Here is a 25,602-nt window from a genome sequence, read left to right on the forward strand (position 1 = left end):
AACGTAGGGTGGGCGCATGTAGCTGGAGAGCTGGACAAAATGTCACAGGAGAGGGTCCCGCATTTGGAGAGCTGGTGTGCATTTAGGTTTCTTTCCACCATTTGCTTCGGCTCAGTTGGCTGATTAACTGCATGCACCAAAGCCATTTGACCCACAGTAAAATAGTTTATTTTAGTGACACAAAGGTCTTCTGCTACTGCTTGTAAGCTCGCCGAAAAATGCAGCAAAAAATGTCAGATCATGTTAATAACTGGGCTAACAAATTAAGCAGAAGCAGAAGTTGGCAGGCAGATGAGGCTCTCCTGGCCCATCCTGCTCTGTCTGCATAATGGGATTAATTATCATGTGTAATTAATTCAGCTGACCATGCGCTGGAGGTGCCTCAGTGTTTCACAATTCAGACTCTTGGAAGCTGCTCAGGCTCACACTCTTACCATGCAAGATTTTTACCTTTGAAATATTAGATAAGATAACGATACTAAGGCAGATCTATGATGCGCTGGAAATCTCTGTCTTTACTTTTTCTTGTTTTCCTCTTTCAGCTGTTCCCGTTCGTGGTCGCCACAGCAGATCATCCTGATCCACATATTTGATGTGGCATATGTTTTACGCTGGATGCCCTTCCTGACGCAACCCTCCCATTTATCCGGGCTTGGGACCGGCACTATGAATGCACTGGCTTGTACATCCCCAGTGGCTGGGTATGGGGCATTGCCCGGCAATCTCTGCCTTTACGTACTTTCGCAAAATTTGTGCACCTTTACCCTGTATTTGTTATTCTAAAATGTATTCAGGACATTTTAATTTGTGTGTCAGTGACTCAGTCGGGTACTTGGGTTTAGTTGAGAGGGGCTGAAGAGGAGACTTCTTTGATTGTAAACACAAGTCAAAAAAAGAAAGATCAATAAAACTGCAACCAAGGCTACAATGGAACAGAAAACTAGGGACTGCTCGAGACTGGGACCAGGGTCTGCCTGGCCCTGAACAAACCCATGCATTAAAAAAAGAAGAAAAAAGGTAATACGTGTACGCTGACCTCGAGGGAAAGGCAATCAAAGGTCATGACACTCCAGGGCTTCCTTCGGGGGCTGTGGACCGTCTCCATGGTGACGGAGTGACGGGGGGGGGGAATGTAAACAGTGCGGAGACTGGACAGGGCAGCTCAGACATGCAAGTGGAGAGTAAGTGCTAACTGGACATGAGAGATTTCTCAGGCCCAGGGATGAGAATGCCATGACTGGGACATCAGTGAGAGGGTCGCGGGTCCGCAGTTCCCAGGCCCCCCCCCCCCAAAATAATTTGACCCCCCCTCCCCGCCCCACCCTGCTGCAGCTAGCACTGCGGTCGTTTTGAGGCCACATTCTGCAGAAGCAGCGGTGACTGTCTGTCCCGCGCGGCTGTAGGAACTGGTCAGACGGGAGGAACTGGAGACGGCCGAGGCGGTTTCCTCCCTTCTCGGTTTCCCCCGGTTTGGGCCCGGCGTTCCGGTTTGCAGCCGGCACGCGTCCTGGCACTCGTCCACGGCGAGGCACGCGCTCCCTCCCCGGGGTGACGTGAGGCGCAAGCGCAGCGGTGTCCGCGTTCGTCACAAGCTGTCAGGCCGTCAGAGACACCTGCTGAGCCACGCCTGACTGTGTGTGTGTACATGAGACATTTACAACTGTGTGTATGTGTGTGTGTGTGTGTGTGTGTACATGTGAGACATTTACAACTGTGTGTGTGTGTGTACATGAGACATTTACAACTGTGTGTGTGTGTATGTGTGTGTGTGTACATGTGAGACATTTACAACTGTGTGTGTGTGTGTGTGTGTGTGTACATGTGAGACATTTACAACTGTGTGTGTGTGTGTGTGTGTGTACATGTGAGACATTTACAACTGTGTGTGTGTGTGTGTACATGTGAGACATTTACAACTGTGTGTGTGTGTGTGTGTGTGTACATGTGAGACATTTACAACTGTGTGTGTGTGTGTGTACATGTGAGACATTTACAACTGTGTGTGTGTGTGTGTACATGTGAGACATTTACAACTGTGTGTATGTGTGTACATGTGAGACATTTAGAATTAAGGATTTTACTGGACTCACACAGGAAATTTAAAGACGATGACGGTATCTAGGACTGACTCTACGTACTCCCGCCCTCCCACAGAGAGCCACTGGATCAAGAGACAATGCAGAAAACTATGTCAGTAACAAACATACCCTGTCTTTACTGATCAAAGGCTGTATCTATATATATATATTTTTATTTTAACATGAAATTAAAATAAATACAAACCTTCTCAACAAAGTGGACATTGACCCTTCTCACTTTACACAGAGAAAAAGGAACAGAATGGAAAACGGTCTTTTCTATTTTTTTTTCGTCCTGAACTCAACTTCATGGGAGTGTAGTTGAAGTTCCTCTTAAAAAAAACAAAAAAAAAACAGTTTGTCCTCAAATAGATCTGTTTGTGTGAGGGGGACACTGGAGCGGGTGGCGGTTTGAGATGATGGCCTGGGCTGTCCCTTCTGAACGGCTGCAGAAATAGACAAACCAAGTTTCTCTTCCTCTTCTTCTCTCTCTTCTTCCTCCTCCTCTTTCCAGGCAGTTTCCTGGTACCCATCTCCTTTCTTTCTTTCTTTATCTTTTTGCGGTTTTGAAGAAATGCTTCTAGTTTTTCCTGTCTTTCCAGATCTTGCTCCAGATGTTTATTTCTCTGCACTTCTGTTCACAGCCTCAACCCCCCGGTTCCAAATTCAGTTGAAATGGTAGTAGTCTAATCCCTCCTTCCGCTTGAGGGAGAGCAGGTTTTCTTCCAATCCTCCACCTGTCATATCCTGAGAGAGAAAGAAAGGGATACAGAAAGAAAATTGAGGGAGGGAGGGGGGGGGAGAGAGAAAGGCAGAGAAAAGGAAACGGATTAAACGAAACCACTGTGGAACAAGAGAAATCACGGTTTACAATTTCCCCTGGAGGCGAAGAGGGAGCGGAACTTGGCAAAGCGAGTTAAAATCTCGCTACGCTAATGTGCTATGCTAACATGCTACGTTAACAGCGGAATACGGTGTTGAACTGGAGGCCCACTGAAGAACCAACATGGTGCAGGTATATTGGTAAAGGGGGGTGAGATAGGAGTAGGGTTTGGGGGGGGGGGGGGGGTGAGAGGGGCAAGTAGGCATAATCTGCTGGCAAAAGCTGTAGCTGAAGAATTCATATTTCATATGCTATAGATGTGTCATGCTCACAAGGGTAAGTCTGACCAAAATTAAACAAAACAAGATGAGGAGAACCGCCAGAATTACAGGGAGACCTGCAGGTTGTCCCCATTCCCTCCAAAAAAAATGCCCGATAACTGCTTGCTGTTCCTCCAGATAGCCTCCAACCATTCCATTCTGTTTGCTGGCTAGCATTAGCTTTGTAATATTCAAGGGCTTGATGCACCACAGAGTAATGTCAGAAAATGATTGGGATATTTTAGCAATTGCACAATAACTTAATTAAGGGAGTCATCCGAGCAAAGCTAGAACAAATTGTGCCTTGTTCATTCACACAGAATAGAAAACAAGGTACTCCAGTCTATGGGCAACCATTTTAGAAAAAAACAAGGCAAGACTCAAAGCAGACTGCACTTTTTCCCTGCTACTGAGAGAACTGACAAAGACAAAATGTAAGAAAGAAATAAAAAAAAACATAAACAAAAAACTAGTAACCATGCCTTCAGATACAGATTTACAGTTTTAAAAAATAAGCAAGAACTTGACCGCAAATAGTTCTGTTTTGCAGTCTTATACTTATTACCATAACACTAGTGTAAAATGCACCACATGTACCTCAGAAAGGTATGGACCTCATGAGAGACAGTGGGGCTGTCTCAAAAAAAGCACTCTTTTCTCTAATACTAACATGACAAACAATAAACATGGCACCTTCCCCTAAAATAATGGAATATACTGCAACATACTGAAATGAAACATATTATTAGAAAGCTTGGAAAAGATATAGATACACTTCACAATAAAAGCAAATATAAAAATACAGTAATTGCAGCTTTTAATTAATGTAGTTTTCAATAGAACATTTTATTTATGCTATTTATATTTTGCCAAAGTCAACATATTTATATAATGCTGCATATTTCTAATTTATAATATTTTCTTCCACTTTTCCTCCATGTTTTAGGAGTACCTTACACCTTACACTCTCTGACACTTTTATTTTTTTACCAATTAAAAAAGTGAAAGTAAGCAGAAAGTAGATATTTTTCAACACATTTAAACAGACACACACACACACACACACACACACACATGCACGCACACACACACACACACTCACGATCAGCTGAAATATTTGGGGAGATGTGACTCATTTGGAGAATGTGCCTACCGACTAGCTCCCCCCTGCTCCACATTCCCAGCAATCCACAAACTCCGCGGAGGACAAAAGCGCCTCTTTTCTGCTGGCAAAACCCCGCCCCCCCCCACCCCCCACCTCCCCGCCAGCCCTGGAAGCGTTACCCGAGGAGGAGCGGACGGCCGGGGAACCGCGTGGTAAAAAAACCCCGCCTCGACCCCCACCCCGCGACTCCCAGACGGCTACGGCGCATTAGCGCTTAATACCTTCAAGCTGTCCCCCCCCCAATCCCCCCCGTGCCCATTGGATTCCAGCTGCTGCAGGTGAGCTGATGGATCGCAGGACAGTTAAACATGATTTCACTACTGGAATACATTCACAGTGCGGGATATCAAGGGGGGCAGGGTCTGGCTCCTGGGTGCAGGTGTACAATTGACCCTCCTTTACACACCTGCACTCTTTGAACTGCTCGTCTGATTGGACACCTGCAGTCTGAAGTCTGCATATTCACATACAATTGTGAAGTCCATTTTCCAAGGATCTCCCTCCAAACATTCACAAATGATTCTTGTTAAAATTATCTAGATTATGGTTATTATTTTCTTTATCACTATTGAATAAAATTGTACATAATTAAATATTGTTATATTCTAGTGACTGCATTGAGACAGATGGATATTACAGTGCAATCCGCTTATACTGCTGAATATTTGTTTAAATGACTCCCGTAGAACACCTTGCCCATCGGTGTGTGGCAACTGAACTCTGGGACTGGCTGCACAGGTACTAGTTTTGTTACCATTATACCACAGTTCCATTACCACTACGCCACAGTTCCATTACCGCAATACTGTTACTCCACAGTTCCATTGCCACTACAGAACAGTTCCATTACCATTACACCAGAGTTCTGCTACAGCTACACCACAGGTCCATTACCGCTACACTGCAGTTCCATTACCACCACAGCACAGTTCCATTAGCTCTACACCACAGTTCCAGAGAAGGCAAGGGCTGAGGCAAGAGGAGGGCAGGACGACCTGCCCGACTCGGCTCATCAACAGGAGAGCGGACGGAGAACCATGGTCCTGGAGAGCCGATGGGCCTGCTGGGGTTTTGATTTCACCTCAAATTCAGACCCAGAAATGAAATCGCTGTGGAATAAAATCGCTTCAACTGACCACATGCTGAGTAAAAACTAAAATCAGCAAAACCCTGTGGCTCTCCAGGACCAGGGCTGCAGACGCCCAACACTTCCTTTCCACCACCCAACACATACTGAACATCCGTGTTCAAATATAACACTGAAATTTACAACATATCAGCGCAATCCACACAGAAGTGCTGAACACCTACAGCACATTTAACACTTAATATAACAACACAAAAAGCACAGTGATTCATAGAGGAACTCAAAGGTGCTGTACAGAGAGCAGTGAGAGCAATGGCTGTTTTAAGCATTAAATTCAATGCAGCGAAAGCTAACGGTGCACACTCCCCACCTTATAATAGTCCCATGCTAACTTTCTCATCTTAGATGTGCAGAATTTTCAAGATCAGGTACTTCACCAACGTGCATTTTTTTCCATGTTGGGAGGTTTTTTACAAGCACTGTGAGATTTCTGTTTTTCACGGACGTTAGCATTCACGTTTGCTTTCCAGAGATGTTTTCCCCGCAGACGTTCTGGTTTTTTAGAGATATATTTGTTTTTCATGGGCACGCTGGTTTTTGGAACATATGTCTCTTTTTCACGGATGTGCTGGTTTTCCAGAGATACGTTTTTTTCCGCAGACGTGGGTGTATCTCGGTAGACGCTGTGTGTCAGAGCCCAGGTCAGCAGGTCTTGGAAAAACAATCTGCGATTACGGCTCGCAATTACCGTAATTGGAAACAATTAGCGAAGCCATTATCATTTCTGAAGTCCCAATCTCATAATTTGATAAATATGCGAATCGCTGCATTTTGGAACAATTTGCCTGACAGGCGATAATTAAGCAGATCTCTGTGTCCACTTCCCGATACCAGGCCTCGACTGCTGGAACTGACACAGGGCAGTTTTGTGAGCACTGATGTGTGCGTACAGGAAGCAGTTTATGCCACAGCCTCTTCATGGCACTCACATGTTTCTGCACCTGTTTCTCTCGGCACTTAAAAGCAACGACGTGTGGATCTTTCCCATGATGCCCTGCAAAGCGCTCTGGACAGGAGCGGCGGGCAAAGCGAGCACACAGCAAACAGGAAGTAGCATCCGGAGCCCGTTCCTGTTTTTAGATGAGAGGACGGCGGAGAGTAAAGAAGTGAAGAAGTCCATTCGGGATGTCAAGGGGGGGGTTGGTGAAGCGACCCCGCTGGTGCTCCACGCCTCCCCGCTCCGGGCGGGCAGCCATTACAGATGACAGCCCGTCATGTGAACTCAACGCTGCTGTTCCGCCAGGATCAGAGCACTGTCTCCCCTCATTTCCTGTGTGGTGTCCACTGTGACCCTCCATGGGTCGTTCTTTTTACCCAGAAATCCCTGCCTGGGGCTCTGATACGCAGGATAGGGCGTAATTACGCAATTAGGGATGATTAGTGCCAAGTCTGGCAGGCCAAGTGTGTGATGTGGTCTTGGGGGGCAGAGGGCAGTTAGGGGTGGGCGGGGGGAGTCGGGGGGACGGGGGGGAAGTCAGGCTGCTGCTAAAAATATCTACACCAAAATAGAGTTTGTGTGAGGAGAGGTGCAAAACCTCTGCTTCTGTCTCTCTGATGTACAGACACACACACAGACACACATAATCTCTCTTTTTCTCTTTCCAGACAGTCAGACTCACACAAACTCCTTCTGTCTCAGACAGCCAGAAACACAAATTATCTTCTTCTTTCTTTTGGTTTCCTTCTAACAGACAGACAGACAAACAGACAGACAGCTAGATACACACACACACTCCTTCACACACACACACACACACACACACGCACACTCACACACAAACACACACACACTCTCTCTCTCACTCACTCACTCACACACACACACACACAATAGTTTGAGTCTCCTCTCAGAAGCATACGAGCACAGAGCACTATGAGTCCTGATGGCATTGCAGGAATCAGCATCTAAATGATGACATGGACTTTTATAATGCATCAGCTCAGCGGCAGTTATTTCCTGCACTGGGGGGACTTTTATAATGCGTCAGCTCAGCGGCAGTTCCATGGAACACTTCCACGTCATTGTAAAATGCTTTATTTCAAATGGTTTCTTTCTTTCCAAATGGCAGTCATGGTTGTCATGTATGTATCCAATATGTATCCTTGATGTTTCTATTTTAACTTCGCTGCACCCGAACTGACCCCCAGGGCCAAAAATGATCTACTTAACTGACCCTCTCCCAAAAGCCCCACCCACTCACCAGCTTCACGCAAACGAGAAATGGAGGAGATGCTTCTCTGAAGTGCAGTATGGGAACTCTGGGCTTCGGCCTCTCCTACGGAGAGAGGGAGGGAGAGAGGGAGAGACAGAGGGAAGGAAGGACAGAAATAGGGAGGGAGAGAGGGAGAAAGAGGGAGGAAAGGAGAGAGACAAAGGAAGACAAGAAGGGAGAGAGGCGGATAGAGAAAACAGATGGAAGGAGAGAAAGGGGAAGAACAAGGGAGGGATGGAAGGACAGAATAAAAGGAAGGAGGGAGAAAGAGGGAGGAAAGGGGGAGATATAGGAAGAGGACAGACAGAGAGGAGAGAGAGAGAAAACAGATGCAGGGAGAAAAAGGGAGAGAATGGGAAGAATAAAAGAGGGATGGAAGGAGGGAATAAAAGGAGAGAGGGAGAGAGGGAGAGAGAGAGAAACAGACAGCATTGTGAAAGAGTGATTTGGACCATGACCAGAGCGGGATTAGCCTGCCCTCTCTGGTCAGGGTGTGGCCTGATCCATCCTGCCTTACACAAGCAGGTGGTGATGTAATGCACTGGGGGGTAGTCTCACCCCCCCCCCCCCAACCCTAACCCTAACCCTAATGATGCTGTTTTCTCCTGGTCCAATCACTACTGCAGTCCTTTCTGATCACAGGAGGATTCTATGATTCTGTGCATCTATGATTCCGTGATTCTATAATTCAGTGATTCAGTGATTCTATGATTCTGTGCATCTAAGATTCTGTGATTCTATAATTCAGTGATTCAGAGATTCTAAGATTCTGTGATTCTAAAATTCAGTGATTCTATGATTCTGTGATTCTATAATTCAGTGATTCAGTGATTCTATGATTCTGTGATTCCCCTGTTTGATGATGCCTGATGTCGCTGCAGCAGAGGATTGGGGGTGGCACAGCTGGCCCACGGCTGGTTCGGACACGCGGGTCTGCTTGCGGCGTGGAGATGCATCTCAGAGACGTGACTCACCTCAGTCTCCTCGTAGGTGTAGAATCCTTTTTTGATCTTGTTTTCATCCACGTCACAAAATGCCTTCACCTGAAAAGCACGGTTGAATCAGTGGAATCAGCTGGGTGGGATAGTCACAAAAACTTCTCTAATTTTTACATTACAATCACTTACACACGTGATACAAAAATGTGACATCACCAAGAAGACCCAATAAGTAATGTTAATCTAAGAAACAACAGTACCACGAACAGGTAAAAAAAAGTACCACTAACAGCTAACTATATCCCAGTGTGCATTGGGCAAGAGGCAGGAATACACCCTGGACAGGCCACCAATCAATCACAGGGAACACACACAATTCACACACACACACACACATACCTACAGGGGAATCCAAAGAAGAAGAAGAATACAGGTAATCTAAAGGGGTTCAGGGCAGCATTGGGTGTTTTATCAGGACTGCTGGGATGTCCATTTAGAGCGAGTAACATTTTTCCCTCTTTATTCTGGCTGAGTTCTCGCTGCGGTGGCAGAAGGGGGGGGGGGGGGGGGTTGGCGGTCAGCTCTTATGGCTTCAGCAGCTGCCTCTTGAGCAGGGACGTCAAGCTAACGGTTTCACACAAACACACACACACACACATACACTCACACTCACACACATACACACACACACTCTTTCACAGGAAGGCCAGAACAGGGGCCACAGTGACCCCCCCCTTACCCCCTGGACACACCCCCCTGGTCTGGGACAGGCTCCAAGCTGCATCTTTAGTGTGAAGTACACTTAAAAAAAAAATTTTTTCAACTTTGAAATCCAACATGCATCATTTTTGAATGAGCATACTGTACGGATGGGACTTCTCTGAACCGCATCTGGATGTGGCCTGGTTTGGATTCTCTGTTGCATATATGATATGAGTGAAAACAGGGCCTTCACAAGCCGAGCCGGTGGTGACATCAGGCCTTCAGTGAGCTGCAAGTTCTGGTGTCTGTTTTCAGTGCCGGTGGGAGCAAACAGCAGCTCGGGGTTTTACGACCTCTAGAATCATTAACGGCAGGTGCGCGCGCACAGCGCCCGAGCGCGTTTACCTTCTTCCGATTGGCCGGGCTCAAGCTGCGGTACAGCTTCCGCCCCTGTTTCCCAGCGTTCCATATGGTGAAGGAATCCCATTGGCTGAGGACCCTTTCCTGCAGGAACTCCACTCGAAGATTCCACATGGTCTCCCTGGAAATGTCAAGAGAGCAATGATGATTTTCTGGGACGGACAGTACAGCCAATATGAGCCCATATTTATCTGCAGGCTCATTTCCTCCTGTGGGTCTCCACTGTATTTCCCAAACTGTGATTTATAACACCGTATTTTACAGCTGAGCTGTCAGGCTGGACAGATACACACACAGCACACACACACACACACTCCCTCACACACAAGCATGCAAGTATACACACACACTCTTACTCTCACATACACACCCGTACACACTCTCCCACATGCACACACACGGATACACACATACTCTCACTCTCACACACTCTCACTATCATGCACACACACACACAGGCACACCGAGGGGAGGGAGGAGAGAGACAGCTGCTTTTCACATCAATGACACTCAGCCAGCTCTCCTTCTGACTCTCTTCTCTTTCACTCTCACTCCATCTTTTCTGCAAAAATGCCCGATCGGCAGCTAATCGCTCCTCCGCCCTCTGTTGCCATCGCCATTGTTACATGGTCATCACATAGGACACACTGTGGCTACTGCCTCGGTCATGGGAACAAGGGGGGGGGTGCCTGCTGGCCATACGTTTCTCTTCAGCATTTAAATTTAAATTGTACAGTTTCCCTCATAAACCGGCCTCTATAACTCACACTCCAGTGGTCAGGAGTCGCACACATACAGACCTGAACCACATCATTTCTTCCAGGTCTGCTGAGGCGTGAAAGCATTTCCCAAAGTATAAAGCACCTGAGATATTTTAACCCTGTGGACACCAATACAAATCCCCACAGGCTACAGACAGTTTGTTAATCCTAACCCTAACCCTAACAACCATTTTCACCAATATTCAAGAACAAAATTGTAACAGTGTGTGTGTTCGTTCTGGTCAGCGTACAAGAAAAAAACAATTGTGGTGTCTGCACACTACAAAAGAAGAAACACTGAAGTCTGGCAAGGATAATTTGTTTACCAAGTCATGCAAGTAGTGCTCAAGTGAATAAGTAAACGTATTAAAACCTAGGCAAAGCAACATCATCACTGATATAATGGCAGATTTCTATGGATTCTTCCGAACCAGAATACAATTTTAATCCAGATTAAAACCAGACAAATAACTAACAGGCAAGGCACTGGTGATACAGCACAACACTCATTATTGGCTGCTGAATGCACAGTACACATGACCACCCAATCACAGTAGCCATAAATAAAGCAATTGAATCATTACGGCAAATGGAGACACACCAAGCACAATCAAAGTTCACTTCATTGAAATTTCTCAGGGATCCATCAGACCTTCACCTTATCCTTAACTCCAGGTAACATTATGAGTGTTTTGGATTCACGCTGGTGTTGAAGTGAATCACCCAATCGGCAGGGTGGAAGTTTCAGGACTGAAAACAGCAGAGGAATTACTGGTATAAAAAAAGAAAGCACTTTGATTGCTGCTAAAAACAAACTTAGCCCCCATTACTTACAACTGACTTCATCATCACCCAAAACACACACACACATTTGCATGCACACATACATTCACACACACACACTCTCTCTCTGTATTTCTCTCTCATACACATACACACACACACTCACAAACAGACAGAAACACATACACACACACTGCTCTCACAGGCTAGACCTGCAGGTTCTGTCCTGACCACTGCTAGTGGCAGATAACACACTGTTGAAAAACAGGCCAACAGCCGGCACCTATACGCACTTTCAGCTCTCAAAGTCCAACCCGCACAACAAAAGTGACATCACTTAAAAGCTGAAAACAGGAAGTGGTCACATCACTCACAGGAAGTGGTTGTGGTATCCACCAGGCCATGCAAAAGCCTCTTTTTGGTTAGCGGCCTGTGAGGGAGGACATGACATGGCGACAGTGCCGCCATTTTGCACCATGTCCAGTTCTTCGCTTCAGCGTACAGAGGAGCCTGCGTGTCTGCAGCCTTAGCGTGTGCGGTTAGCATGTAGGCTAAACACGGTTACGCAACTGAGGTCTCACCCAGTAACAGGCTTTTGAAAACGCAGCTGGGAGAAAGGTATACATGGGTCAGAGTGCAGCGCGCTAAAGCATAAAACACATTGCGTTCCGCGCACAAATCGTATATTTAAAGCCGCCATTAAGCAATGTTAGAACGCTGTGCTGTGTGGCCACTTGCTGTGTTTGAAAAGAATTCCCTAACAAAGGTCATAAAGCTTAGCATGTCCTGCAGTAATGTACACACGTGTACGTACACACAACTGCACACTCATGCACACGGGTCATCCACAGTGCACGCTTCCACACACAGACCTACATACACCATTTTCATATTGATAATCATTTATGAAAACTATTATACACAGACAAATAGAGCACACGCACGCACACACGCTGACTCTAATGTACACACATACATACATACACATGTACACAGACACACACATACATCTTCATATACCTTTACATACAGATGTGTGCTGGTGGAAATGCTGGTGGAAATGTAGGCGTGTAACTGCACAGGCTCTCTCTCTCTGTAGCGGTGGCCTGATTTACGCCTGGTTTTAAGTGTGTGCTTGAGTACCAAGATGGTAACACATAAACAAACAGAGGCACTGACACTAAAAACCCTTCTGATGACAAGGAGAGAGAGAGAGAGAGAGAGAGAGAGAGAGAGAGAGAGAGAGAGAGACAGAGAGACCATCATAGAAAGAGAGAGACAGGGAAAAAGGAAGAGAGAGAGCAATGGGTGAGATGGGAAGGAAAGATGGCTAAAAGAAAAGAGGGAAAGACAGGAAAGAGGAAGGAAGGATAGAAGAGATCCTTTGCTTTGGTGTATTTTCAGAGCACAGCTGAGTTTCCGCTGGATCAGTCCCTGCACGTGTGTGTGTGTGTGTGTGCGAGTGCGTATGTGTGCTTGTGTGTATGCTTGTGTGTGCGTGCGTGTAAGTGTATGTGTGTGTGTGCGTGTAAGTGTGTGAGTGTATGAGCGTTTTTGCACGTGTGCTTGTGTGTGTGAGAGACACAGTCAGTGTGTGTGCGTGTGTGTAAGTGTATGTGTGTGTGTGTGTGTGTGCAAGTGCGTATGTGTGCGTGTGTGTGTGTGCTTGTGTGTATGTGTGTGTGTGTGTGTGTGTGTGAGAGAGACACAGTCAGAGTGTGTGTGTGTGTGTGTGTGCACGTGTGTATGTGTGTGTGTGTGTGTGTGTGAGAGAGAGACAGTCAGTGTGTGTGTGCTTGTGTGTGTGTAGTGTGTGTGTGTGTGGGTGTGGTAGTGTGTGTGTGTGTGTGTGAGAGAGACAGTCAGTGTGTATGTGTGTGTGTGTGTGTGTGTGTGTGTGTGTGTGTGGACAGTAGTGTGTGTGTGTGTGTGTGAGCACGTCGTGTGTGTGTGTGTGTGTGTGTGTGTGTGTTGTGTGAGAGACACAGTCAGTGTGTGTGTGTGTGACGTGTGTGTGTGTGTGTGTGTGTGTGTGTGTGAGAGAGACAGTCAGTGTGTGTGTGTGTGTGTGTGTGTGTGTGTGTGTGTGTGTGTGTGAGAGACACAGTCAGTGTGTGTGTGTGTGTGTGTGTGTGTGTGTGTGTGTGTGTGTATCGTGTGTGTGTGTGTGTGTGTGTGTGTGTGTGTGTGTGTGTGTGTGTATGTGTGTGTGCTTGTGTGTGCGTGTGTGTGTGTGTGTGTGTGTGTGTGTAGCAGCAGCAGCAGCGGTGACCCGGTGACTCCCCCACACGGAGGCTGTTTCCCGCTCCACACGCCGCTCAGCCTCTCGGGGAGCTGCTTCAGGAATGTCGCTTACGCCCCCTCCACCTCATCCCACCATCGCCCCGCTGCTATCTCCCCTCCTCTGCTCCACCCCCCATGCCCCCCTCCCGTCCCGAGCACCATCACCTCTCCAACCCCCCCCCCCCCCCCCCCGCCCCCCCCAAAACCCCCAGCTCACTCGCCGTTTCAAACAAACCCAAAACATTCTTCAGCCACTGAGAAAAATGGCTGAAATTCCTCAACCCATCGACGGACGAGGGTCGAGGAACCGCCCCCAAAAAAACACCCGCAGCCATGCGGGCCTGACCGCACAGACCAGGGCGCCCCTAACGCTGGAGGTCACGGGTTCGATTCCCGCCGATCAGGCTCCGACACAAAAAAAACTCTGAAGGAAGGAATTTATATTGATTTTCTCTAAGTGAAAATCCAAACATTTCAATGACCAGGTGAAATAAAATAAAAAAAACAGTGGGCTACTGTGCTTGAGCGATGCTGGGGGAACCATTTTGCAGGGAAAGGAAATAACTGCAGACGATCAGGAGAGCAGGACAGGAGAGGAAGAGAGGGATGGGAGAGGAGGAAAAACAGCTGCGGAGCGAGATAGCAAAGAGAAAGAAAATAAAAGCCTGTTTCAATTATGTTCCGTGATGGTTTCAATGCCTTCCGACACATCCCTTTTCCCGAAGACATGATGTTCCCCTTCCACATTTGTTACTTCTTACTGTGGAATTAGCTTTGGAAAAGTGAGTACAAACTTGTCATGCTAACAGTCAACTGCCAAAACAGCCAACTGTCAAAAGCCAAGTGACCTGAGGTAAAGGGAGAGAGAACTCAAGGAAAACTGGGAGAGTGGGGGGGGGGGGGGGAGAAAGAGAGAGAGATGAGCAGGCATACAGTGCATTCACTCTATCTGTCATTACAACATCAGTCAAGCAGTCTGTGTGCTTCTGTGTGTGTGTGTGCAAGCATATCCTTGTCCTCATTAATCTGGAATGATTCTGGAGGTCAGTTAAAATATTCCAGCAGGAGGCTGATTGCTTAACAACAGCTACTTACAGGAGCTCGTGAGGAGTGTGTGTGTGTGTGTGTGTGTGCGGGGGTGGGGGTGGGGGGGTGAAAACTTCAATCAGCCAACAGAACCAGAGAAGATGTCTAAACAGCGCTGTAGGAGACTGGGCTGAACAACACCAGGCACATCTGGGTGACAGCTGCCACACACATGTGTGTGTGTGTGTTTGTAGGTGTGTGTGTGCGCGTGTGTGTGTGTTTGTGTGTGTGTGTGTGCGCGTGTGTGTGTTTGAGTGTGTGTGTGTGTGTGTGTCTGTGTGTGTGTTTGCGTGGATGCGTGTGTCATCATCATCCCCATCACCACTCCATCATCATTACCACCATCATTATGGTCATAAAAGTCATCATCACTGTTACCATCACCATCATCACTATCAAAAATATCATGACCATCACATTCATCACTACCATTATTATCATCACCAAAACCACCATGAACACTGTTATAATCATCATAATCATCATCACTATTACCAACACCACCATCATCATCATCAGCATCATCATAATAATAATCATCATCATCATTATCACAAACATAAAAAATAAAATGAAAATGAAATGATATCACCATTATCACCATCAAGCTAGCTCATTACTGGGTCTTTTCCTGATTAATAGACACACACACACGCGCACACACACACAGGAACGTCTCTTTCACACCGTTCACCAGGTCAAACATCAGATAAGAACCAATTGAACACTCAAGCACACAAACAGAATCATTGATGACAACTGCAGAAGCCTACAGAATGACCATATCCACCAGGCCCTGTCTCTTCTGCCAATAAAGAACTCAAAGTGCAACTGACGCATGCTCTGGGCATGGACAGGAAGGTCGGTGACTAAGCACTATTTCCTGGTTTCACACACGTCTGCATCTTTAATCATTCAACCAACTCACATTACTGATGAACAGGGAAAGAGTAACTGTGGTTTCACTATATAACAGGAAACCAGGAAAAAATGCTTTAAAAAGGCCTTGAATGCCAGACATACTGACAACTGACAAACTTTAGAATTTCCAAGATAATGCTGAGATCCTACGGAGAGGAGACAGGAGATAGACAGGCCATATTTAAGCTGGAAGAGACAAAAAACTGAGATAAAACACTTCTTCCACAGAGCACCAACCAATTATCAACAGCCAGCTGCCACTGTCTGTGAGTCCCATATCAAAGGCTGTGATCATATTGGTATGTGAGGTCAGTTTATAGGTCTGTGATTATCCCTGTCTGTGAGCCAGACTCTTGGCAGTGATGATCCAAGTCAGTGAGCCAAGGTCCTAAGGCTGTGATGATCTGTTTCGGGGCTCAGTTTTCAGGTCTGTGATTATCCCCGTCTGTGAGCCAGTATCTAGGGGCTGTGGTTATCTCTGCCTGTGAGCCAGTATCTACAGATGTGGTTATCCCTGTTTGTGAGCCAGACTCTTGGCTGTGATGATCCCAGTCAGTGAGCCAAGGTTCTAAGGCTGTGATTATTTCAGTTTCTGAGTTCAGTTTTTAGGTCTGTGATTATCCCTGTCTGTGAGCCAGTATCTAGTGGCTGTGGTAATCTCTGTCTGTGAGCCTGTATCTACAGCTGTGGTTATCTCTGTTTGTGAGCCAGTATCTAGAGCTGTGGTTATCTCTCTGAGAGCCAGTATATAGGGGCTGCGGTTATCTCTGTCTGTGAGCCTGTATCTAGAGCTGTGGTTATCTCAGTCTGTGTGCCAGTATCTAGAGGCTGTGGTTATCTCTGTCTGTGAGCCTATATTTAGAGCTGTGGTTATCTCTTATGTCTATGAGCCAGTATCTTAAATCAATCACAAACAAGTGCCAACTTTTTCCAAAAAGCAGTATGAGAGACACGCGTTTGCTGCCTGGGAGATGTTCTTTTCCCATCATCCTCCTCCGCTGGCTCTATCTGTACCTCTCTCTCTCTATCTGTATCTCTCTCTCTCTGAAAATCCTGAAATGGTGTCGCGCTCCACTTATCAGCACATCATTTCCTTTAGCTTCTCGTGGACAAAGGAAAAAAAAAAAACTCCACTTCCTGCCTCAATGTTTTTCAACACCTCTTCCAGCTTTCATCAGAACTAGGAGCTATGTGGAAGTGTGTCAGGAGACAACTACAAAAATACACAAATTTAGAAAAAAAGAGTCATATTAAAAATAATTTTTCTGCACCCATTCAGAGGCAGCATAGAGAGGAGAGAAAAAACCCAGAAACTTGGCTGATAGTTATGAAATGGCCGCCCCTCTTGGCATGCGTGCGGAGGAGAGAGGCGGTGTTGCTGACAGGAGGTGAGCGAACACAAACACAATGTGTGTGTCTGGCAGTGCCGGACAAGTCCCACTCAAACGCCGTCACTCAACCCTCTGAGCCACAGAAAAACAACTGCAGGGCGGGTAGGGGCCTGTGCTCTCACTGGATGAACTGGTGTCTCAATGCTTTAAAAAACAAAAAGTGGGAGACACACAAAAAACAACCCATAGAGTCACTCAGTATTCAACTTGCAGTTTTAGGTCTCTCAGTATTCTACCTGTGGAGTCTTAAATCTCTCAATGTTCTACCTGTGGAATCCTAAGTCTCTCAATATTCTACCTGTGGAATCCTAAGTCTCTCATAATTCTACCTGTGGAATCCTAAGTCTCTCAGTAATCTATCTGTGGAATCTTAAGACTCTCAGCACTCTAAATGTGGAATCCCCAGTCTCTCGGTACTCTACCTGGGGTCAAAGTCAGGTGAGAGAGCAGCTGAGATTGCCCTGTACTGAACAAAAGGCCCACTGGGAGAAGAGGAATATATTCAGAGAAAAGAAAGTGCAAAAAAGTGCTGTGCTTCGGCTCAGCTACTGAATGGCGCAGAAAAGCCAAGACAATAATATATTCAAAGAATCTATACCTGGGTAACTTGAAAACAGATTAACCAGAAAAACAACTGGAGCACAAAGACCATTTGAACCCAAGCCATTTATGTAGAAACATCCTGTCCCAGTTGTGAAATGTGCTCTCGCATTCAAAGTTACTATCTTAAGTTGCAGTGGGAGAGTATTGGATGTACAGTATACTGTGGGTGTATTGACGTATAATGGCGATAGATATGCACAGCGCAGGTACGGTGTACAGCACACAATATTCCAGCTATGACTGCATCTGCAGCAGCAGTCCTGCTGGAGCTAAAACAGGCGGTCAGCATGATTTAGGGTAACGAGGGCCAGCTTTCACCTCCTCCTCCACCTCCTCCTCCTTCTCCTCAGGTCTTCGTCCTCAGGTTTCAGAGCCTCCAGAGCCTGGGAGAGAGAGCTTTTCAGATATCTCAGATATCTCATAAAAGGATAAAGTGTCTCTGGCGTGCGCTCGGGTTCAGCCAAACAAAACAAAACCGCCTTCCTGGGTTCCATTTTAAAAAGGGCCCTTTTTTCCGCCACTGCCGCCCAAACCAGGGCGTGCGATGCACAGCGACCTGGGGCCTCTCGCAGATAACTTGGGGGTTCAGAGGAAGAGGTGGGGGTGCGGCGTGAAACAGACCGCACTGCGCAGCCGTATGAGCCGAGCGCCATCGGAGTGCGAGGCCCTGAGGTTGGCGAAGGGTACCTATGGTTGGGGAAGGATACCTTTGGTTGGTGAAGGATATCTGGGGTTGGGGAAGGGTACATGTGGTTGGTGAACAGTACCTGGGGTTGGGGAAGGGTATCTGGGGTTGGGGAAGGGTACCTGGGGTTGGCGGTGGAGTTGGCAAAGGGTACCTGGGGCTGGGAAGGATATCTGGGGTTGGGGAAGGGTACATGTGGTTGGTGAACGGTACCTGGGGTTGGGGAAGGGTATCTGGGGTTGGCTAAGGGTACCTGGGGTTGGCGGTGGAGTTGGCAAAGGGTACCTGGGGCTGGTGAAGGGTACGTGGGATTGGCGGTGGAGTTGGCAAAGGGTACCTGTAGTTGGTGAAGGGTACCGGGGGTTGGCAAAGGGTACCTGGGGTTGGTGAGGGGAAACTAGGGTTGGTGAAGGGGGTATGGAAGGGTACCTGGGGTTGGCAAAGGGTACCTGTGGTTGGTGAGGGGAAACTGGGGTTGGTGAAGGGTACCTGGGGTTGGTGGAGGGGTTGGCAAAGGGTACCTGTGGTTGGTGAGGGGTAGCTGAGGATGGTGGAGGGGTTGGCGAAGGGTGCTTGGGGTTGGTGTTGGGGTTGGCGAAGGGTACCTGGGGTTGGTGAGGGGTACCTGGGGTTGGCGGTGGCACACAGACCACCAGCAAGTGTGCGGAAAAGCGCGTAGATGTTCCCGCTTCTTTTTTTTTTACACAACATGATGTCACCTTACTGTCCCCTCCCTAGTGAATCCCTCCTCTCAGTCACGTCTCTCTTCTACTCTGCACCCTAGTGGTGGACTGAGCTCCCTGCGAGAGTCACTGCCCATCTTCTGTAGCACACTGAAAACACAGCTACTCACACTGCAGTACAGCTCAAATAATGTTGAACTCAAAGCATTTATCATGGATTTACTAGCCCTGCATCTAACACAACATCCTCAAACCCATTTGCTACTCAAATCTCTACACGCACACACATACACACACACGCACGCACGCACACACACACACACACACAGACACACACACACACACACGCACGCACACACACATGCACACACACATGCACAAGGACAGAGACATAGCATTAAACAGGATTCCTCATTTGCGCAAATGATGGTGACCTTTGCCCTCGTCCATGCTGTAGAGCACTGCTGAAGGGGAGTGGTACAGCCTTAGCCGCACGGTCAAACACCCTGCCTAATTACCTCCACGTCTCTCTCTCTCTCTCTCTCCCTCCCTCTCCCTCTCTCTCCCCCCCCCCACTCTCCCTCTCTTGTCTCTCTCTCTTGTTCCGTGGCTGTGTATGGACGTGCCACAGCACTCACCCATTACCCGAGAGCCTCTTTCCCTCTTTTCATAGATACGGGGCAAATGTTTCTGTTGTGAAAGCACAGCAACCTGTCACGGACTGATTAAACTCTGCTCACAGGCAGGCCAGGTAATGGAGTAATGAGTGATGGATTTAATTACTTAATGGCATGCAGTGATAGCAGTGGCTGAAGAAGAGAGCTCTAGGCCGACTAATAGAGTACTGAATCACAGATGCAACCTGCCTGGGTGCACGTGTATGTCCGTGTGTGTGTGTGAGTGAGTGTGTGAGTGCGTGTAAGTGTGTGTGTGTGTGTGTGTGTGTGTGTGTGTGTGTCAGGGTGTGAATGGTAGATACTGTGGCAGATACTGACTCCAGTACGAAGTGGCTGGCAGCTAGCTCATGGTAGCGGTACACAAGGAGACACTCTTCCAGGCGAACCACTCCTCCTCCCAAACGAAGATTCTGGTAGAAAAAGAGCAGGTCCTCTGGGACACCCTGAAACAAAAGAGAGGGCATCACTGAGCCTGGATCAGCCACTTTTAACAATGCTCCCATAACAGTCAACTATAACGCTATTCCTGGATCAGCCATGTTTAACACTGCTCCAATAACAGTCAATATAACACTGTTAAAGGATCAGCCACTTATGCCACTGATCTACATGGCAACCATATTATACTTTGTGTACAACACTTAAAGGACAACTCCTCATCAAGCATAAGGCTGACAAACAGGACTTCTGTTGCTCCTGTTTACATTTGAATACGGCCATCATGATTCAATTTAATCTCACAAAATTTCTAAATAGTTCAATGTGACTCAGTTTTATGAATGCTATGGACGGCTACAGTTACCGATAAACATATAGTGCGCCCTCAACTCTGATTGGTCAGATACAACAGGCAGCAGTAAACCGGTTGGCAGTAAACAGAGGAACTCAGACAGGAAGTCCTCATAAACCGTTTGCCTCGGCTGTGCAAATACTTTCCTAACCCTGGCGGTCAAACGGTTAAAGTACTGGCCTGGCAACGATCAGGGGCGCCGTTTCCAAACAGAAATCTCACACACATTTGAATGTCCAGTGCGGTAATTACACACGGCGCACACATTCATTTCGGCTAAAAATAACACAGATTGGGAGCGCAGGCGCTTTGAAAGGAGCATGTGATACGCGCAGCAACGTGCTCAGCCGCAGAGCTAATTAGACAGGATCTGGGTGCTCAGTGCACTTCTGCAGGGTTCACCCAGAGGTTTTCACAATGGACGTCTCTGTCGCTAAAACAGAAACAGTTGACGGGATTCTAGTGTGCTGCGTAGGCCCAATTCTTCAACATTTTTTTGTTCCTCCTGCACAGCTGTGACTAAAACATCATCTCAGATGTGCACAGAAAATTTTTTAAACTAACGCTAAATAAACTTTTCTCGGTCGAGTGCGAAGCGGTTCGTTCGACTTGCGGGCCGTGAGCCTACGTTGCTCAGGACAACGCGCATTCCCTTCTTCTGCGTTCCCTGAAGTCATCAGCAACGGCACGCCTTCACATCCAGCGCCTAAGCGCCAGATAAGCGAGGGACTATTGAAGGACAGGTGCAGGGGAAAAAGGGAAAGGGTTAATCCTCCGCATCTGCCAAACTCAAATTCCGTTACAGCTCGGATGTTTACTCGTTTAATGAAAGCTGTAACCTTTGATTAACGAGAGCACTTTTGAGGAAAAAACGAACCGGCAAGCACACCCAGAGCTTGCCACGCCTTTTTCATGACTGAACAAAGGCCTGGGTTTAAGCAACGATCGTCCTCAACTATGACCTAAATATAAACGAAGGCATCACAAACCTTTTCTCTTCGAACGCACAGGTTGGTGAATTAATTTAGGCTGATTGCTGAACGGAATCACTGAACTGTGCTTCCGGAAAATAAAAGTAACACTTGCTTTTAATCTGCCAATCGCAGTTGAGGATGAAAGTTGGCTGAATCAAGTACACTGTAAACCGCAATGCACACACAACAGCAGAACACCATGATGCAGAACAGAGCTTCTAGTAGTCTCTCCACAGTAATGAAAACACACCTCCTCGTTACATGTCCCCATCTCTCTCTCTCTCTCTCTATCTATCTTTCTCTCCCTCTCACTCTATCTCTCCAATTACATTACAGCCATTTAGCAGATGATGTTATCCAGAGCGACTTACACAACTTTTCACACAGCATTTACACTGAATCCATTTATACAGCTGCATATATACTGAAGCAATGCAGGCTATGCACGATTGGGATGCCTATTTAAGGTTCCCCAATGGCTGGAAGAGGACAGCAACCCCACATATCGTGTGTTTCTCTAGTTCAGTTCAGTGGCTTAGTTCGGCTTTGGTTAGTTTGCGTGGTTGGCCCAGGAGCTTACCATCCTTTTGTTCTTAAATGTATTTATTTTGTTTAGCTTTTTGTAAAAAAATAAATATCTATTTGCACCTTTTAACTCAAGACTGGTCTCGCAATGTTACGTGCCTCATTGGTAAATGAGTGAAAGGTTGAGGACGTGAAACCTCTCTTTCACGTATCGTACTGCTTCCTTATCTGGACCCACAGCTTATAATAAAACCTGCTCCCACTGTTTTACATGTACAGTACATTTCTCCAATCTAGCCGATGCTCTTATCCAGAGCAACTCACACGGCTTATAGTGCATTCTCTTAAAAACAATTTATTTACACAGCTGGATATTTTACTGAAGGGATTCAGGTCAAACACCTTTCTCAAGGGCACAAGGGCAGTGTCCTATCTGGGAATGGAACTTGGCACCTTGGTTACAAGCCCAGTTCCTTAACCACCATGACACTCTTTACACCTTAAAGCTCAGAGCTACAGTATGAAGCCAGGCTCTTGGTTGTCGGGAGTAACAGTAGAAGGATCCTGTTGAGAAATGATTTGTTTGGGGGGTTTTGTTATATCTACAGACCTCCTGGGTGGTCTGCCTTCTATATTTAGACACATGAGTTGAGACAGCGGTCTGGAGTAGTGATTAGAGTAGCAGGCTTCACACCAGAAGGGTTGCAGGTTTGAATCTCTGGTGGGGACACTGTTCTTTTACAGTTCAAGCTAAAGTACTTAACACAAACTGCTTCTTTTACCAACGCTATGAATGAATAACATGTAAAATGCGTATTCAATTCCAGGTATGAAAATCGTCTGCAGCATCACACACTGAGGACATATGAACATATACATATACTGCACACACACACACGCACACAGACAAACACACACACACACACACATACACACGCACACACGCAATGTAACTGCGTATGTCAGCAGTAAGGCTTCGGGAACACTGTCAGTGATGTAAGGACTGTATAAGTTCACATAAATTCTGATTGGGTCATTCAGTTCTGTGGGCGTGCCTCACCTTTCCACCTTCATCAAAGATTCCCACCTTATGGAACCAGCGGCGGGAGAAGAACCAGGTAGGCATGATGACCGTGGGACCATGGGAGGTGTACACCTGACCAACACAGAGCAGACACCTGTAAATCAACTGTTAAACACACCTGTTAAATACCTACTGATATTAAAACTGAACTACATACACACTTGCATGCACACACACACACACACACACACATACATACACACACACACACAATTACAGACATGTGTGCATACACCTATGTACATACGTGGAGACACACACACACACACACAAGAAAACGGACATGAATGCATGCGCACAGGGTGGGGGAGGTGGGGGGGATGGTGAGCGTGTACATCTGTGTAGGCAAACGCCCACACCCATGCATCCCCATACTGCTCTGACTGAAGAGCTCTACGTAGCAGCCTGTACAGCAGAGCGTGAGAGCGCCCTGATTGGCTATCCCTGGCCACACCCGCTCGGCTGTCACTTTCCACGTGCGACACACCCACCAGACTGTTGCACACGCCCACCCGTCTGCCAGTCAAACACCCACGCTGGGATCTGCTCTAACGTGCAGTCACACCCTGTGTGATGAGCAGGGCCACAGCACCAGCTCTCCTGAGGATGGGGGGGACCCCCCCACTGCCCCCATCTCAAAACAGTCATCCTCCTGAGTCACGCAGTTTCGAGGGAAGGACAGAGAGAGGCGGGGGGGGGGGAGAAGAGGAATATGGACTCACTGCAGACATGCATACACACACACACACACACACACACACACAGTCATGAATGCCTATACGCATTAACAGACAGAGTGCTTCAATTGCCAGACACATGGAGAGGTAGACGCAGACACAGATATCCTACGCTCACATACAGCACATTCAGCTCACGGCTCATAAACAAAGTCCCAGTCACCATACTCAACAGAACAGGGAAGTTTACTATACCGAGGTAAACTGGTCCTAATGGTTTACAACTAGTCTACAGCCTGGGGAGAGCACGTCTTTTCAGTCACGAGGCTCGCTTCTAATTTTTCTTCTGTATTCTGTTCACGTAAACCTGTTAATAACCCGCGGGGATGAAATAAGAGCACAATCCTTTTTTAAAAAAAGCACACAGTATTACTTTCTGCATCTACTGCCAAAAATGAAGACGCTTAACACATTGATGGAGGCTCCGATCGGCAGATTCTCTCCAATGACCTTGCACACCTGCGGCGACACTGGTGAGTCAGGTACAAAAGACCACAATCTGTGTTGTTCTGCATAAAAACGTCATTACACAGATGACCTCATCCCAAAACATTTAAATCTTTTAACCTCACCCTACCCTCAGCGGGTGTAGCACAACAGTTAGAGAACTGGGTTCGCAGGTTGCTAGTTCGAATCCTCGGTGGGGGACTGCGGCTGTGCCCTTAAGTACTAAAGTACTAAACCTGAATTGCTTGTTTAAGCACCGAGCCGTATGAATGGACGGTACACAGAAGGAATGCAAGGCGCTCTGGAAAAATGGCTTAAACTGGAAAAGTACTACAAAAATGTTAAGCGCAGATCTTTCATGAAGGAGGCTGAATATTTTCCAGTTAAATATCCTGGTAAGAAATGGCATGTGAAGAGGCCTGTTAAATCAATGCCAGAGAAGGGATCGCACCCTGGGATCCTGCTAGATCAGGCCAGTGCAGCAGATTCAGAGCTGAGCAATGCTTTGTTTTTAGTTTGTTTTTTGCTGAGACGGCACACGAGGTTCACTGTGACGCACGGCAGCGAGCGCACCGGCGCACAAACACACGGGAGACGCGACACGCGACAGGGTGGGAGGCACGCGATGCGGCGCACGCGGAGGCGCGGTCACATGCTTCCCAGAGTGGCGCGAGGAGACGCAGGCCCGTCCGGGGCCCGGGCTTCCCTGATTGGCCGCATTTTTAGGAGCGCTCTCATTTTTTTGACCTCTGGGGTTCCAGCCCGCAGCACCGCAAACAAAGCCCGCCATTTTAATTAAAGCTTTTGAAGGCCCCTTCACTGCAGTTCAGCACCGAGCGCCACAAAGCTGTTTGTTTTAAATACAGCTTTTAAAAGCCCTTTCTCTCAAACGCTGAGTTTGCGGAGCCTGTTATTCCCATGAAGTCCTAACATGCTGGTACTAAAGTACTAGTATATGCATATCCAAAAATACATAGTGAACCGATACAACATATTTTTCTAAACTGTACAAATGCCTCGTACAAGGTTCTGCCTGCAGACTAGTTACGGCCTTCTATCTTCACAAGACATACTCACAAAAAAGCTTTCAACTTTGAAGGTCAGATCTATTAAAATATTATGTGAAATCTAGATGAATAAACGAAACCCAGGATAACAATAGGGGTTTGTTTCGCAATGTCAACGACGGCAAATTGTGTGTGTGTGTGCGTACGTACACCTGTGACTGTGTCCACTGCTGTGCCAAGACAGAAACTCCTTCAAGACAGGACTTGACTCTGTCTGAGCCAGCCCTCATTATTCACCTGCTCCTGCACTTGTCTGCACAGCGTGAGTCACTCTTACAGGTGGAAGGAGGGAGGGAAGG

The 25,602-nt window shown here is 47.1% G+C and overlaps 1 protein-coding gene across 3 annotated transcripts in view; it reads right to left on the reverse strand.

The window, feature by feature from the left end:
* Window positions 1-2,235: 2,235 nt before the first annotated feature.
* Window positions 2,236-25,602, reverse strand: part of b3gntl1 (UDP-GlcNAc:betaGal beta-1,3-N-acetylglucosaminyltransferase-like 1) — a 68,649-nt gene continuing 45,282 nt past the window's right edge. For all 3 annotated transcript variants that reach the window (XM_064324743.1, XM_064324745.1, XM_064324746.1), the window contains 6 exons: window positions 23,029-23,124; window positions 19,998-20,122; window positions 9,792-9,927; window positions 8,721-8,789; window positions 7,735-7,809; window positions 2,236-2,825 (listed from right to left, as the gene is read on the reverse strand). In XM_064324743.1, coding sequence (XP_064180813.1) covers window positions 2,745-2,825; window positions 7,735-7,809; window positions 8,721-8,789; window positions 9,792-9,927; window positions 19,998-20,122; window positions 23,029-23,124 — 582 coding nt within the window. In that variant the 3' untranslated portion in view covers window positions 2,236-2,744. The remainder of the gene's footprint in view (window positions 2,826-7,734; window positions 7,810-8,720; window positions 8,790-9,791; window positions 9,928-19,997; window positions 20,123-23,028; window positions 23,125-25,602) is intronic.

This window comes from Anguilla rostrata, chromosome 2 (assembly GCF_018555375.3).
Source record: "Anguilla rostrata isolate EN2019 chromosome 2, ASM1855537v3, whole genome shotgun sequence".
NCBI lineage: Eukaryota > Metazoa > Chordata > Actinopteri > Anguilliformes > Anguillidae > Anguilla > Anguilla rostrata.